At 39.4% G+C, this 17386-nt stretch overlaps 1 protein-coding gene across 3 annotated transcripts in view; it reads right to left on the minus strand.

Annotated features, from left to right (window-relative positions):
• The window catches only part of CNTN1 (contactin 1), a 432541-nt gene that overhangs the window by 160146 nt on the left and 255009 nt on the right, over nt 1-17386 (minus strand). For all 3 annotated transcript variants that reach the window (XM_073328045.1, XM_073328044.1, XM_073328043.1), the window contains 3 exons: nt 12563-12689; nt 6242-6414; nt 1100-1195 (listed from right to left, as the gene is read on the minus strand). In XM_073328045.1, coding sequence (XP_073184146.1) covers nt 1100-1195; nt 6242-6414; nt 12563-12689 — 396 coding nt within the window. The remainder of the gene's footprint in view (nt 1-1099; nt 1196-6241; nt 6415-12562; nt 12690-17386) is intronic.

The following is a 17386-nucleotide window of genomic DNA, read 5'->3' on the forward strand; positions in this document are numbered from 1 at the left end:
TCTGGCCCATCATTGCAGTATCTGAGTGCCTCACTCCTGTGGGGTAAGGAAATGCTATTACAGATGAGGAACTGAAGCACAGAGAGGTTAAGTGATTTGCCCAAGGTCACACAGGAAACCTGTGGTGGAACAAGGAACTGAACCCAGTCCCAGGTTACTGCCATAGGTAATGGACCATCCTTCCTCCCAAATTTTCAGAATCATAGAAATGTAGGACTGGAAGGGACCTCGATAGGTCATCTAGTCCAATCCCCTGTACTGAGGCAGGACTAAGTATTATCTAGACCTCTCCTGACACCTAACTTGTTCTTAAAAAACTCCAGTGACAGAGATTCCACAACCTCCCTACATAAAATTACTTGATTTCTTTTTAGTAATGTTATTTCCAATTTCAAAAACTGTTTGTGAATTCTAAAATTAATTTGTACCTTATTGCTGTCACCATATAATTGAAGCCTTAGTTATACACAGTACAACATAATTTTCACTCAGCTTCTATTAGTCTTGCTTTATTGTTTATTCCATATCACTATAAACACTTTTAATAGTTTATGGACAAATTGATGAGAAAAACCAGCAATGTTTTGTGTGCATCGGGCTTTTCTCTTCTAGTTTGTACATTTGGGAAAATTTCTCCTTTGTCCTGTTCATCTACAAACATGTTGCCTGAAACTGACCTAGTGGATTTGAGCTTGGGAAAAAAGTTACTGCTGTTTATTTACATCTCATATGAGTCAAGAAAAAGCCCCTTTCTCCATACGTCCATGAAGCAAACAAGACCATAGGTTTCGGGGGGAGGAGAGGAATATAATCAGAGACTTTATTTAATTTTAACTAACTGAAGTATTAACAGTGTCCAGAAATCTTTGTTCATTAACTTAAAGGGCTCAGTCCACTCTCCGAAGGATCAAAAAAACCTATCAGAAGGAATAATTTTTTGCCTTTCTTAATGCATGCTTAATTTAAACTACACTGTATATACCAACAATATCTTTATCCCATTTATTAGATTTAAATGGAAAATATCTTAATCATACATATACATCCTATCCCTTCCATACTATAGGGATTGAAAATCGTGTAGTTTCAGTTGAATTACCTGGGTAATGGTAAGGAGGCTCGCAAAGAAGCACTGCTCCAACACCCTCCCGTACTTTCACCTCATAGCGTTCCTCTGGTGGAAATGTATCAAGGTCTAGATTTAAAAAAAAAAAAAGAGAAAATATAAAGCTTTTTCAGTGTTTAAGGATTGTTTTCTACATTCGGATTTACACATACAGCTCCTTTAGAGATGAATGTAGAAATACATCAACGTTTGAGACAAAGTGCAGGGCCATACAGCCTGTTTTGTTTGCTTTAATCCTAGAATCACCAACTGCAATGGCTCTGCCTGTCTAACCCCTGCAGTTTGCAACTGCCCATAAAAAAGAAAGAAATGTTGACTTTGGCTCTGATTCTCAGGTCCAGGTGAGCTGCATTTAGAGCCAGAACCTAATGATGGGTAGGGCAAAAGTGACTTCAGAGAATTTTTCATTCTCCCAAACGAAGGGCTGTCCAGGAGGCCAATTCAATGCCTGTTGTAACTTGGAGCATCCCCATGGCTTCCCCCAAGATGAACCAGGCTGTCCCTGCCTCATGGGCTATTCCAACAGCCAAGGACTGCTGGATGGCAGAGTGGTCCAGCTACGTATCCTATGCCAGGGGCTTTGAGATGGGGGCACAAAGCCAGCTGGGCGATCCTCAGCTGGCTGGCTGAAACAGCTCTATGGCCACTTTGTGCCAGTGGAGCAGTGCAAAGGGTCTTCTGTAGAAGGGCCAAGTATCAGACCCTTTTGAGTTACACATTGCAATAATGGTGGCCACAATTATAAGACAGTGATGGTTTGATTGCATGTCAGTTACGGATAGCAGATTTTATTTATTTATTTTAAGAGTGGTACCTACAAGCTGGGCAATAGCTCCCTTCTTGTGTCACTTTCATTGTCGTATCTCTTATCAAATTAGACTGGGGTAGGGACTGTCTCTTTTACTAAGTGTTTGCATAGCACAAAGTACAGTGGGAGTGGGGGAATCCAGAATGTGTCTTCTAAGTGCTAACACAGTCTAAATAAATAATAATAAATATTAAAAGCTGTACACAATATCCTTCCCATCAAAAGCCAAAGGAATCATCCAACCTAAATTCAGATTATTTCAACTCTTTCCTCAGGCTGCTATTTCCAGGATCTAACTACAACTTAAGTTCATGAGTAGCAAGGCAGAAACAATAACGACTAATCAGGATAGAGATGCATACACATTTACACAAAAGGACATCAGTATGGTTTATGAGCTACTGTAACTGAGAAGACAGTAGAATAAATACTGTACACATAGCAGAGGGACATCAAAATAATAGGGTAAGAGGAGAAGTAGATCTTTTCAGTGACTGCTTGTAGGACAAACATCATAAAGGAAATCTCTAAAGACCTATGCTATTAATATATAAAGAGGGTATCTCTTCAAATGTCTGAACACCACACTCTCTTGATTCACCTTCTAGCTCACAACTAATTCAACCAATTATTCTTATTTATGTTTGGTTCAGTATGGATTCAGATATTGTCTGAACTAGATTTGCAATTAAATCTGAGCTAGTTAAGAACATAAGAACAGCCATACTGGGTTAGACAAAAGGTCCATCTAGCCCAGTATCTTGTCTTCCAACATTGGCCAATGGCAGGTGCCCCAGAGGGAATGAATAGAACAGGTAATCATCAAGTGATCCATCCCCTGTTGCCCATTCCCAGCTTTCTTTCTGGCAAACAGAGGCTGGGGACACCATCCCTGCCCATCTGGCTAACAGCCATTGATGGACCGATCCTCCATGAACTTATCTAGTTCTTTTCTGAACCCCGTTATAGTCTTGGCCTTCATAACATCCTCTGGCAAGGAGTTCCACAGGTTGACCATGCGTTGTGTGAAAAATATACTTGTTTTTTTTGTTTGAAGACTGCTGCCTATTCAAGCATATTTCTTTGACCAGGAATTGAATCCAAGCTGCGGCAGCAAGAGCACCCAGTCCTAACCACTAGACCACCAGGGAGGACATACATTCTTAAATTGGCATGGCTTGGAATGAATGTACGTATGTATTCATCTAAAGCATGAAACAGATGTCTTTCATTTGTCAAAGAGGACTACTCTTATCAAGCAGCTGGCCATGATATTTCCTTCTGACTTCACAACATGGGATGATGCCGCCAAACTGTTTTTTTCCTGGCTGTAAAATTTCACAATTTCTTGTGAGGTTGCCACTGTTTTTCATTCCCTCTTTCATCTTGGCATACTGCAGTTATAAATCTATTATAGTGATTGTAAAAACTACTAGTGCTATCCATGAGTGGAAAATATAAAACAAAGTGATTACTACTTTGAATATGGCCAAAGTATGGTTTGAGGAAAGAAAAAAAAAATCTAATGGTCATTTTTAAAATACTTACTTTAATAATTTCCAGTTAAAATAAGTAAATGCCTAACTTTATATCTGGACTTTTTATTTATCCTGTGTTTTCGATAAATTTGTGAATTTTAGGAATAATCACCACAAATTAAAAAGGCATAAAAAAGAACAGGCAATTTAAATGTAAAAAATAAAATTAGGTTTTTACTGAAATAGAACAGTCTGTGCCAGGGTGTACAGAGATGTCTGTTCAATTACTGATCTATAACTGCACAGTTTCTTCCCACTTATGAAATGCCCCGAATGCTGATTGGCTCTGAGTGTCTGATTTGCAATAATAACTATCGTTATTACTCAATAATTATGAAGAATGTGAATCCTTGAACTCTAATTGGAAGATATCCATTGTGAACCAGAACGCAATAATTTGTAAAATCACTTTATAGTTATAACTGTACAGTGATTATGGAAATGTCTTTGCTTGCTCTGTTTGGCTACGACAGTTCTTCTGCTATGATTTGGCTCCTGTTATTACAATTTTCAATCTGTTTTCCACCAAAAAAGGAGGTGGTTCAGCTTCTGACTCCCATCAGCATAAGCCAAAAAAGCTCCACCACTTGACATGAAAGAAGAAAATTCCCCAGAGCAAAGGAAGTTGGTGTGGGTGTGTGTGCGGACACACAAATATGTGCATGCATGTGTGTGGTAACAGCTGCTAGCGAAAACCTTTTTAAAAACTACTTTAAAACCTTTGATTCATTTCTCTCCTGGAGACCCAATTCAGCCCCACTGAGATCAATGACATTTTTGCTAATGTTTGCAGGACTGGACTTTTCAGTTTACCCCCACCTTCCTAAGAAGCCAGCTTGGCTTTTGTCCCAATGACCATTTTATTTGAGTTTAAGATGGTTGTCTTCACTATGAACATCTCTTCCCTTTTCTCCAAAGTACAGATATTGAACATTTTTTGAATTTCACCAGTTTTGTGTTTTTTTTGCAGTTTTATAGAACGGGCAAGTCAATGAAAAAAATTAAAAAGTTTTTCACAATTATTTTTAGCATTTTTGAATGAGCTCTATGCCAAATATGGTTTTGAAACAGAAGTATATCACAGTTATTGTGGTGGTGGGGCGGGAGAAGAGCTTTGCTGACCTATAGGGAGACAGGGGAAGGGGAAATAATAAAACAAAGGAAACAAGAGACAACAAAGTTTTAATGCTTTTTTAAAAAACAGACTTTCAGCAGTTTCCTAGCATATTTTGGTTTCTGTTGTTTTCTTGATTCATCCCTATCGTTAGCATTTGAATATTTGCTTACAAAGTTCAGCATAACAATGCTCTGTTAACCTGGTATAAACTAGGGATGTAAACATTGTTTAAAAAGTTAACCGTTTAAATGATTAAAATCATATAATTTAACTGGTTAACTGATTAAAGGGAGAGGGGCTGGGGCTCCTCTGGCCAGCCGGGGGCTGGGGCTTACACCTCTTTAAAGTGAGACAATTGCTTCACTCCAAGTCTACAGCCATAGGCATCTGCAGTGTGAACTACTGGAATGCATGCCACTCCTTTGACATTAGTGGGAATGCCTGCCTACTGGCTAAATTCACCTTCATTACAGAGAAACTCTAATCCAGCCTTGCGTTTCTGCTAGAAAACGTACTGTGGAATATTTCTATTTAAAATACAGACCACACTTGCATCCAGACTTATGTGAAAATCCATGAGTCTGGCTTCATTTTTAAATCTTTGGTCCCATAATATTAAATTTATTTTCACAAAACATTACAACCTGGGGTTTACATTAAACCTCTTAAACCACTGATATTATTCACTAAACGTGAAATACTGACCAGTGCAGAGAGCGATCATAAGGCCTGTGGAGCACTTGTCTTGCCTAAGCCCTTAATATGGGGATTAAGTGGTCCATAGGGCCTTATGCAGGATCTCTGCACGAGGACAGATTTCACCCTGTGTTTTTAATGTACAAAATATTTCCAGGATAATATCATTTTAAGGGGGAGATAAAAAACAAACAAACAAAAAACCCTTCTTTCTCCAGATGATAAAGTCTAGCTATTTATGTTACCTAGGTACATCCATTTTAGGGTGACCAGATGTCCCGATTTGATAAGGATAGTCCCAATATTTGGGGATTTGTCTTATATAGGCGCCTATTCCTCCTACCCACATCTCAATTTTTCACACGTGCTATCTGGTCACCCTAATCTTTCTCAACAAAATACCTGTTGCTGACAATGTGTGTGTGGAAAACACTAGCTCATAATTGTCTGAAGTTGACAGAAATGCCCTCAGCACGGCCTTAAATGTGGCATAAGGATTGCAGCATTCTTTTCACTATAAAATGACACATCATCCATCTTCAAGAACTTCCAATCTGTTTTGACAAGGATGACAGCTGACCTTCATCATGTGAACCTATCTGTCTCTCTCTTCTGACAACTTCCCCATGGGTTCCATTGTGTCTTAAAATTAGGACACTATATGCCTCAAGATTGTGGGAATTCCCCCTCTCTGGTTAAACAAGCTGTGTGACCCTCTTTGCAGATATAAACTTAAGGCCTTTGAGATGGTTGTAATGCCAACAGCAGGATGAAGAGTATAAGCTGCTTTAAAAACTTACTACTTGCTGGTCTGTCAAAGAAGGCACTTTATACCATTTTCACAGAGTGATACAATGCAATGACTGTAAAATGCTGCAACAATAATACAGTGAAACATTGACCATTTAAACCTAATCAGTATGTACTTATCTGTTTTAAAGTTAACAATTGCTTACATCCAAAACTTAGAGTCGCTTCAGCGCTTCGGACAGTTCCAAAGATATTCGATGCTATACAAACATATTTCCCAGCATCCTTTGATTTCTCTGGATTATTGATAAGAAGTCTGCCTCCCACGATACCGTAGCGATCCTTTGTTAAATCAATATCCCAGTTATTTAGTTTCCACCTATTAAAAAAAGAAAAGATGATGTGATGGTTGCAAAAAATTATTTGCAAGAAAACTCTTCCTATGTGGGTTCACAACTTGCTACTAATTGTAAATAACTATGATATTATATTCATGTATTATGATAAATGGTTTTATTTTAATTTTCCTCAGACAAGGCTCTCAAATTTGACCTGCCTGAATGGCATATAAACATGATGTATGGCAGAGTAGTTGTAGCCATGTCTGTCCCAGTATATTAGAGAGACAAGGTGGCTGAGGTAATATCTTTTAACAGAAGTTGGTCCAATAAAAAATTACCTCGCCCAAATTATCTCTCTAGAAACATGATGGCCAGTCCAATTTGCAAGGTGAGAAGAACCACCATCTGTGAGGTAAGACTGAAAGAGTTATACGGGGGTGAAGGTGGGGGTCAAGTAGCTCAAGAAAACACCCACGGTGCACCCTTGGAATATGTAACAACAGAGTTACTACCTAATCTCTACCAGATCCTCCCCCATTCACTTGAGGATGTGTAGGCCAAGGAAGTTACTTCAGGCATAAAGTATTAGTAATGCCAGTGAAAAGAGAGTCAGACTTGTTCTAACACTGCCATTTTCTTAAATAACAAAATTGCTGGGGACTTCTACCCTGACTGCTGGACGAATGACTAGGGCACTTTGCATGGGAGACTGGGTGGGTAAATGGATGGGACAGCTCCTGCATTTGATTGTGCAGATGTGGCACTGCTGTTTTATTTCATAAAATACAACCACAAGAAGACATGAACTCAGTGGGCCAAATTCATCCCCGGTGTAACTCTACTCACTTCAGTGGAGTTTAGGGTGACCAGACAACAAGTGTGAAAAATCGGGATGGGGGTGGGGGATAATTCGAGCCTATATAAGAAAAAGACCCCAAAATCAGGACATTCGCCATAAAATCAGGACATCTGGTCACCCTAATGGAGTTACACCAGAAACGAATATGACCCAATACTTTTGAACTGCCTACACAATTTCATGGGAATGTATAGGTATTATTGTGTCCATCAGAGGGAGCCCAAAAGCTTGCTTGAAGGCAACGGAAAGGTATTACAAATAACTAGGAAATATATCATTTCATATAAACCTACGAAGTTCAAACTATGCACACAATTTCATATCAAGATCTACTGGCAAACAATACTTTTTGAAAATCAGATTACTCTCTGCTTGCTTCTTCAACAAAAAGAACTATTGAAAGGTTGTTTTAAATCCAGTTACCATTTGGGAAGTTAAAGTTAATTATGTATTGAAATTTGAAACGGAGAGAAAAATCGTGTGAAGTGGGTTTAATAAAAATACATCCCGAACAAAATCAAAACTCAGTAACTTTCAAACAAGAGGCTTTTCCATAGCAGCAGAAGTAATAAATAATAATAATAATTGTAATAAAATCTTCAATTATATTCATGGGAATTAAAAGATGTTATTTCAGTCCTGTGAGGGAAACCACATGTAGACATTATTAATACATTATAAAATATATGCAGAAATATACAAGGGTAGCTATCACATACATAGTTTAAACTACGACAAAACAGACCAGAACATTCTTCACAAACTGGAATCTGTGGCGAATCAGAAGAAAAAGTCATAGTAAACATGTTCTTCTGAACTTGTTAGTTTGAGGTCAGTAGACGGTCATGTTTCCTCGATCCAGCTTGAATTTTTCTTTTGTGTGAACACAATATTATTTATATTCCTTTGTAAAACATTTGTATTTTCTTTTGGAGCATACAAAAGCCAGTAGGAGAACACTTCAATCTGCCTGGACATTCTATAACAGATTTAAAAGTAGCTATACTTGAACAAAAAAAACTTCAGAAACAGTCTTCAAAGAGAAACAGCAGAACTAAAATTCATTTGCAAACTTTAACACCATTAATTTGGGCCTGAATAGGGACTGGGAGTGGCTGGCTCATTACAAAAGCAGCTTTGCCTCTCCTGGAATTGACACCTCCTCCTCTATTATTGGGAGTGGACTACCTCCACTCTGATCCAATTGGCCCTGTCAACACTGGTTCTCCACTTGTGAGGTAACTCCCTTCTCTTCATGTGTCAGTACAATAATGCCTGCATCTGTAATTTTCACTCCATGCATCCGATGAAGTAGGTTCTAGCCCACGAAAGCTTATGCCCAAATAAATCTGTTAGTCTTTAAGGTGACACCGGAGTCCTTGTTGTTTTTGTGGATACAGAATAACATGGCTACCCCCTGATATTTGTAAAACAAGGTTACTTTAAAATTAAGTATCATAAAAATAGACCTTAACAGACTCATTCAAAATGTGCACAAACCATACCTGCGTAACCATGGGATCTTATTACTGTAAACATTCTCTCCTCATGCAGTTCTTCGAGCTGATCCCAATACTACAAATACTTATGAGTAACTTTATGCACAAGAAAAAGTCCTATTTAGTTCAGTCGGACTTCTCATATGCTAAAAGTTTCTAAGGAGTGCAGGTCTTTTCAAGAACCATTGTTACACTCGTGTCACAGCTAAAACAAATTGTAAGCTCTTCAGGACATGGAACACTTTTGTATTTGTTCTGTAAAGTGCTCAACACACTTTTGGGTGCCATATTAACAAAAATGTGGGGCTGTGTGACCTCTATGCCTATATCAGAAGCTGGTGGCTCGGTTAGGGCCAATCCAGATGGAGGTAGGAAGTCTAGAGACCTAGAGAGAGCAGGGGAGGGACAGCCTAGAGAAGGGCTCTCTGCCAAGAAAGCTAGCAAAGCTCTGTACTCAGAAAAAGCCTGTATGGAGGCAGGATATGGTAGGACTCTGGATGCTGTGTATTTGAAAAACCGGAGGAGATAATATTTGAAGTGGACCCGAGAAAAACAGGTCAGTTGGAATCTTAGGGCGGACAACCTCTGGCTTAAACCCCTATTGTCAGAGGTCTGAAGTAGAGGGATGGCACTTGTCACCTTTGTGGTGCCACCTTTCAAGGTGATAAGGCAATTCCCTGAAACAAAGCTTAGAGGCCCAAGAAGGACATAAGGATATTTGAGCCCCATGGAAGGGTGAAGGATTGCCACACTTGGAGACAGGTAGTATAGACAAACTCCTGCATAAATAGGGAAGAGACCAGCATGCACCTGGAGAGAAGACCAGGAGAGCTAAAAATTGAGCTCAGGGAAGGACTGAAGGTTTTGTGTTGGACTACTGTTTATCTCCAAAACAGAGTGGTTGAAGGCATCAAAGTGACCAAAAAGCCTAAGGAAGACTGTTGGATAGACAGGAAAATGAAGACATTGTTCTGAGGTAACTATACCAGCAAGTAAGAATGCTGTTGAATTATGCTAACTGCAAATAAGTAAAAAAAATCTCAGCAAGAAATACTCAGATCTGTTATTGAGTGGAAAATAAGGCTGTCAAGCAATTAAAAAAATTAATTGCAATTAATCACGCTGTTACACAATAATAGATTACTATTTATTTAAATATTTTTGGGTGATTTCTACATTTTCAAATATATTGATTTCAATTATAACACAGAATACAAAGTATACACTGCTCAATTTATATTTATTTTTATTACAAATATTTGCACTGTAAAAAACAAAGGCAATAGTATTTTTCAATTCATCTAATACAGGTACTGTAGTGCAATCTCTTTATCATGAAAGTTTAACTTACAAATATAGAATTATGCACAAAAAATAACTGCATTCAAAAATAAAACAATGTAAAACTGTCAGGCCTACAAGTCTACTCAGTCCTACTTCTTGTTCAGCCAATCACTCAGACAAACAAGTTTTTTTACATTTGCAGGAGATAATGCTGCCCACTTCTTACTTACAGTGTCACCTGAAAGTGAGAATTACAACATAGGCGTTTGCATGGCATTGTTGTAGCTGGTGTTGCAAGATATTTAAGTGACAGATACGCTAAATATTCATATGTCCCCTCCTGCTTCAACCACCATTCCAGAGGACATGCGTCCATGCTGATAACAGATTCTGCTCAATAACGATTCAAAGAGGTATGGACCGATGCATGTTCATTTTCATCATCTGAGTCAGATTCCACCAACAGAAGGCTGATTTTCTTTTTTGGTGGTTCAAGTTCTGTAGTTTCTGCACCAGAGTGTTGCTCTTTTAAGACTTCTGAAAGCATGCTCCACACATCATCCTTCTCAGATTTTGGAAGGCACTTCAGATTCTTAAATCTTGGGTCGAGCACTGTAGCTATCTTTAGAAATCTGATATTGGAACCTTCTTTGTGTTTTGTCAAATCTGCAGCAAAAGTGTTCTTAAATCAAACAGCATATGCTGGGTCATCATCCGAGACTACCATAATACAAAATATATGGCAGAATGCGGGTAAAATCATGGAGCGGGACACATACAATTCTCCTCCTAAGTGTTCAATCACAAATTTAATTAATGCATTTTTTTTTAACAAGCATCATCAGCATTGAAATATGTCCTCTGGAATGGTAGTCAAAGCATGAAGCAGCATATGAATGTTTAGCATACCCGGCATGTAAATACCTCGCAATGCTGGCTACAAAAATGCCATGCAAACACCTGTTCTCACTTTCAGGTGACATTGTAAATAAGAAGAGGGCAGCATTATCTCTTGTAAATGTAAACAAACTTGTTTCTCTTAGCGACTGGCTAAACAAGTAAGACTGAGTGGACTTCTAGGCTCTAAAGTGTTACATTGTTGTGTTATGGAGTACTATTATGTAACAAAAAAATCTACATCTCTAAGTTGCACTTTCACGATAAAGAGATTACACTACTGTACTTGTATGAGGTGAATTGAAAAATACTATTTCTTTTGTCATTTTTACAGTGCAAATATTTGTAATCAAAAGTAATATAAATTGACCACTGTACACTTGGTATTCTGTGTTGTAATTGAAATCAGTATATTTGAAAATGTAAAAAAAATCCAAAATATTTAATAGATTTCAATTGATATTCAATTGTTTAACAGTGTGATTAAAACTGCAATTAATTGCAATTAATTTTTTGAGTTAATTGCGTGAGTTAACTGCAATTAATCAACAGCCTAGTGGAAAACCTACATTCCCCAAGGTGTTCACCACATCAGCTATCCTGCTGGTTTGGACTTTGAAGAAGTCCTAGGGGTGAGGGGGAAAAAAGCCCTATTAGTCTCCACCATCACCATACTATAAGAATGCAAGAACTCTCTCTGTTACGAAGGATCAGAATCAGAATGAATTGTCCAGCCCCAGTGTTCTAGTCTCCTCTCAAGTTCTCCATTTATCATAGGTATTTTGTATAATCAAGTGATTTGCAAGGATGATGAGGTGAAAATGAACTTCTGGTAGGTACTGTGTTGATGGTACAGTACAGTAGATGATCATAAGCGTATTATAGACATTGACAGAATAGCTCAGTGACTCAACTGTGTCTTCCTTCATACAACTCTTGACAGAAGACTAATTCTGTCAGTTTGTGAGAGCAGATGAATGAAATGGGTCCCTCGCCTTGAGAGGACTTAGGAGTCTCTCCCTACTTTGAAGGAGGTGCTTATCTGACCATGACAAGAATGTAACTACCATGCTCTCATGACAAAAGATAAGCTCCAGAGTGTGTCCTTTGATGTGTGTTGAGCCTATTGTAGAGACCTATGGAAGACATGAGATCCTACACTTGCACAAAAGAATCAATCATCATGGACTGGTTCATTAAGAATATGAGGTTTATTATGACAGTGTTCATATCGCGAAACTCTAGACTAGCTGGTAGAAACATTTAAAAAAAATTCCATTAAAAAGCTTCTCATGTCTAGGATGACAATGGTGTCCCTGATTTTGACCGACAGGAAATGAAGGACGGTCTCCAAAGATCACAGCTAGGCTCCCAAAAACAAATTAAGAAACCTGAAAATGTTTCATGAAACACAATTGATATTTTCTGTCCAGGACTTCTCTAGACATCATTGCAAGCATAAGGAAAACTGTCTTCTTAATGAAAAAAATGCACAAACTTCAACTCGTATGCATCTAAGAAGACTGTATAGCCACCTGCTAAACTATTCATTCATTCATAATCAGCAAATTATATTTGAAATGTGAAATGAAATGGGTCTGAAATGCCTGGCAAGCCCTGTAATTCAAAACCAAGCTAAAGGTTTACTTGTAAGTTGGAAAAGGGATTGCTCGAGCTCTGCAGTTCATTGAAACTTGTCCATCTGTAGATTCCTCAGGGTAGATGGTATCAATGGGTTGCTCCTCAAACACTGGGCCATATCCTTTTCCATCCTCTGAAATAAAAATATATGTTCACAATTAATATGTTAAGAAAGTAAATCTTACATAAGAATATAAGAATGGCCATACTGGGTCAAACCAAAGGTCCATCTAGCCCTGTATCCTGTCTTCTGAGAGTGGCCCATGCCAGGTGTTTCAGAGGGAATGAACAGAACAGATAATCATCTTGTGGTCGCACCCATGCCGCGTCTCCCATTCCCAGCTTCTGACAAACAAAGGCTAGGGACACCATCCCTGCCAATCCTGGCTCATAGCCATCAATGGACCTATCTTCCATGAATTTATCTGGTTATTTTTTTAACCCTGTTATAGTCTTAGCCTTCAGAACATCCTGTGACAAAGAGTTCCACAGGCTGACTGCACTGTGTGAAGAAATACTTTCTTTTGTTTGTTTTAAACCTCCTGCCTATTAATTTCATTTGGTGACTCCTAGTTCTTGTGTTATGAGGAGTAAATAACACTTCCTTGTTCACTTTCTCCACACCGGTCATGATTTTATAGACCTCTACGATATCCCCCCTTAGTCGTCTCTTTTCCAAGCTGAAAAGTCCCAGTCTTATTAATCTCTCTTGAACCAATTTACATCATCCACACCTATTAATTTTGTATTGATTTTCATTAAGAAACAAACAATAAAAAATACAAAAGGCACACCCTTTATAACATGCTGTGTGTGTGGATGCTATTGGTTTGCTAGCCCTAAAAAAATGAAGTTCTGCATGCATCAACAAAACAAGCACATCATGGACATCAGTGCTGGCTTCCCTTCACTACTCTTCTCTGGGTCATTCTTGCCCTGGGGTGAAGGAGAAGGTAATTTAGATTCCATTTCCATTCATTTCTTACCCTCTCTGCTGACATTACCAACTAGGGTGACAATTAGTGCCAGGTCTGATGGAGGTATTTATCATTTGGAGATCTGTCGACTAGGAATGCATTTGAGACCAACTCATCTGACATAGGCCAACATACTGCCAGCACTGATAGTGAGGACATGTGGGCTGGGACAAATACAAACGAGTGACCTAAAGCTGAATAGTCCCTTTTCCTATGATCTACAGAACACCAAGTTTTCATATGTATGGAATGAATCTTTACTGTACAGATAAAAGACTAATATGAAAGAGAATGAAGCTGAGCCTTCCTCTCCAAATCAAATTGCTCTCCTTTTATTCAGGCCCCTTGGAAAAGAAAAATGATGTTGCCACTTTGATGTAAGATGCTGCAGGCAAAGGTAAATTTATCATTGTATATTCAATTAAATCCCCAAAAAGCTGTTAAACGAAAGTTAAAGTTGATGTGATGGGAATAGGTTACATTCATGCTTGCACTGAAAAGTCAAGATTCACATGTTAGGAAATTCCAGAATTAAGGTTCTCTGAGCAATTCACATTTTTAAATAGCTTCATCCCCCAGGCCCGTCCTCCTCCTGAGCTCCTGACCTCTTCACCTTGCTCTCTCTTCCCCTCCTCGCTCCCTGCATTCAAGTCAGGCTGCTTTCTCCCTCCTTCTCCACATTGTCAGGGCACCAGCAGGGGCTCTTAGTTCTGGTGACTGATGACGCAGTGGTCCCCAGCTGTCGGGAAGAGCAATTGCAGGGCATTCCTGTCTAGCCCCTGCAGCCCTAGGATGTAGCACGCACAGGGCGTATGTGCATTCCATAGTCTGCAGTATGCACATTTATATGCTCTGGTGGAGAGCATGCTCAGCGCAGGTGGAATGTTAAGAGATTTTAACTGACAAACTCTAATAAGTCTCTAATGAGAGAATGTGAACTGATATTTTTCAAAGTGTTATAATTGGCTAAATGTAGCTAAATTTTCATGGGTACAGCAAAAGCTGCAAGCCAGATACCAGGGCCACTTCCCAGCCGAACAAAGTTCTTGCTCCAGAGCATGGAGTTGCTACAGCTTCTCTACTAAATGAGAAAACTGAATGTAACTAAAATTTCAGCTAATAAATTAGTATCAGCTATTTCATTCATTCCATAGGTTGATAAAAATTATGTTTCTATAAAACAACAAAAAGTCCAATAATACACAGATGGTATTTTTGTTATTCCTAATTCCCACATTTTTGGGCCAATATTTTTATTAGAAAAATATCTGAGATACTGATAAAGAGCTTGATCCTAGTCTACTCAAATTTCCATTGCCTCAACTGGGAGCAGCTCCAAAGAGGTACTACATGCTGCAGCGTGGTCATGCAAATTCATTTATAACAACATCCAGGTAAGGAGGAGAGAGAATTGTCACAGAAGCAGAGGAGAACCGGAAAGATGGCGAGAGCAGCTGAAAAATGAATTCCTCTCTTTACTTTTACAGCATACCACTATTTAAAATTCATGTATTATTAAACCACATAAATATATCTTATACTGTAACACAGACAACAGGTATCTACTGATAGTGGGAGGCACAATTTAAAGGTTCCCCCCCAGCACACACCCTCTTATGCTCAGCGGCCCTATTTGCAAACCCGAGAGGTTAGCTCAGTGGGGAGAGGCAGCAGCAAAAGCAGTGGCTCTCCCTGCAGCTCCCAACTATTTTGCTGCTGCCTTCCCCCGTTGACGAGCCCCAGGAGCTGCCATGCAGGGATGGGAGCACTGCTGGCAAAGCCTGGCAGAAATTGGGGGGGAAGGGGGGACACGTGGGGTCACCCCCCACCCTCAAATGCTTCACCTCTGAACTGTAAGCTCTTTTGGGTAGGAACGAAGTGTGTGTATAGGGCCTATAGTAATTGGGCTGCAAAGTTGAGTGAAGCTTCTGGGAACTTCTGTAAACAATCACCTCCACCAACAAACATTCAACCATGTAGTATACAGTGGCAGATTAACTGTTTCTATCTTGGGATTCAGATGATGTTACAACTTACTTACAAAATACGCCATTTCATATTTCGTGATTTCACCTGCACTCATTATTATACCATAGCAAGTGACTGTTTTGAACACCTTCCAAATATGCTATATAATGCCGACTCTGTTAGCATACATTTTGAATTCAGCTCCAGTTGATTGGGTTAGGAAGATCAGATGAGCAGGATACAAATCAAGAGAGGTAAATAATGTGAATATTTAATTCTCCATTACAAGCTGAGTGTGAACCAGAGATATGCAAACAGCATGAGTACTCCAGTATGATGAGGCTGCAGTGGGACTGGAGGATTTTGAGGGACTAGAAAGTCATACTTCAGATGAGACGGTCGGGAGCTGCAGGATCTCTCCCACCACTTCTGGAAGCCCCCAGAGCTCAAACGGCAAATGTTTGTCTATATTTTGAGATCAAGACATAGTTGATTGGGGAAGTGAGAAGAAAGATCACATAAGGGACTGTGTGTCTAGGAGGAATGAAGGAAGAGATGGGCACAGTGGAGAACTCAGGGATGAGACGGTAGAGAGGTCTTGTCTATACTGGTTAAAAATACAACTTGGAATTCCTCACTGGTGCAGCCCCAGAAAAGGTAGCACAGATGGAAGCAGGGCTCCATTTAATCCTACTCTGAACTCTGATCAGACTTATATGAAACAACTGGAAAAAAAATGCTTGAGCCCTGTCTACACTACAGCTACCAAGGGAGCTGCACTGATAATGAATTACAAGTCTCATTTTTTTGCCAGTTAGATGTAGGAGAGGTGGAAAGAATGATGTATTAGAGAGTTAGTGAACAAGACCTACTGTCTGAGGGAAAGGAAAGAGGAATGAGTGAGGAAGATTACATATATGTGTTTAGGATGTTAACTCAAGGCTGAGAAAAAGCTAATAGTTTAATAAAGACTATTCTTCCCTACTAAACTGAATCATTTATGTAATATTCAATAAAATACTAAATCTCTAAATGAATAAATGCATTTTTACTTTAAGAATCCATTTCCTAAAGAGACAAAGAGAATTTCAAATATAACCAAAATGTTGCATCCGAGAGATCTATACCACATTTGACCCAAGAATAAAAGAATAAATACTGTACTTCTCATATAAAAAAATTTACATACAATTTGGCTTCACTCACATCCCATGCTTTGCTCTTCATGATATTTATAAACTGGGAGGAGTGGTAGATACGCTGGAGGGGAGGGATAGGATACAGAAGGACCTAGACAAATTGGAGGATTGGGCCAAAAGAAATCTGATGAGGTTCAATAAGGATAAGTGCAGGGTCCTGCACTTAGGACGGAAGAACCCAATGCACAGCTACAGACTAGGGACCGAATGGCTAGGCAGCAGTTCTGCGGAAAAGGACCTAGGGGTGACAGTGGACGAGAAGCTGGATATGAGTCAGCAGTGTGCCCTTGTTGCCAAGAAGGCCAATGGCATTTTGGGATGTATAAGTAGGGGGTATAGCGAGCAGATCGAGGGACGTGATCGTTCCCCTCTATTCGACATTGGTGAGGCCTCATCTGGAGTACTGTGTCCAGTTTTGGGCCCCACACTTCAAGAAGGATGTGGACAAATTGGAGAGAGTCCAGCGAAGGGCAACAAAAATGATTAGGGGTCTGGAACACATGAGTTATGAGGAGAGGCTGAGGGAGCTGGGATTGTTTAGCCTGCAGAAGAGAAGAATGAGGGGGGATTTGATAGCTGCTTTCAACTACCTGAAAGGGGGTTCCAAAGAGGATGGCTCTAGACTGTTCTCAATGGTAGCAGATGACAGAACGAGGAGTAATGGTCTCAAGTTGCAGTGGGGGAGG

Source organism: Lepidochelys kempii, chromosome 1, assembly GCF_965140265.1.
Source record: "Lepidochelys kempii isolate rLepKem1 chromosome 1, rLepKem1.hap2, whole genome shotgun sequence".
NCBI classification, from domain to species: domain Eukaryota; kingdom Metazoa; phylum Chordata; order Testudines; family Cheloniidae; genus Lepidochelys; species Lepidochelys kempii.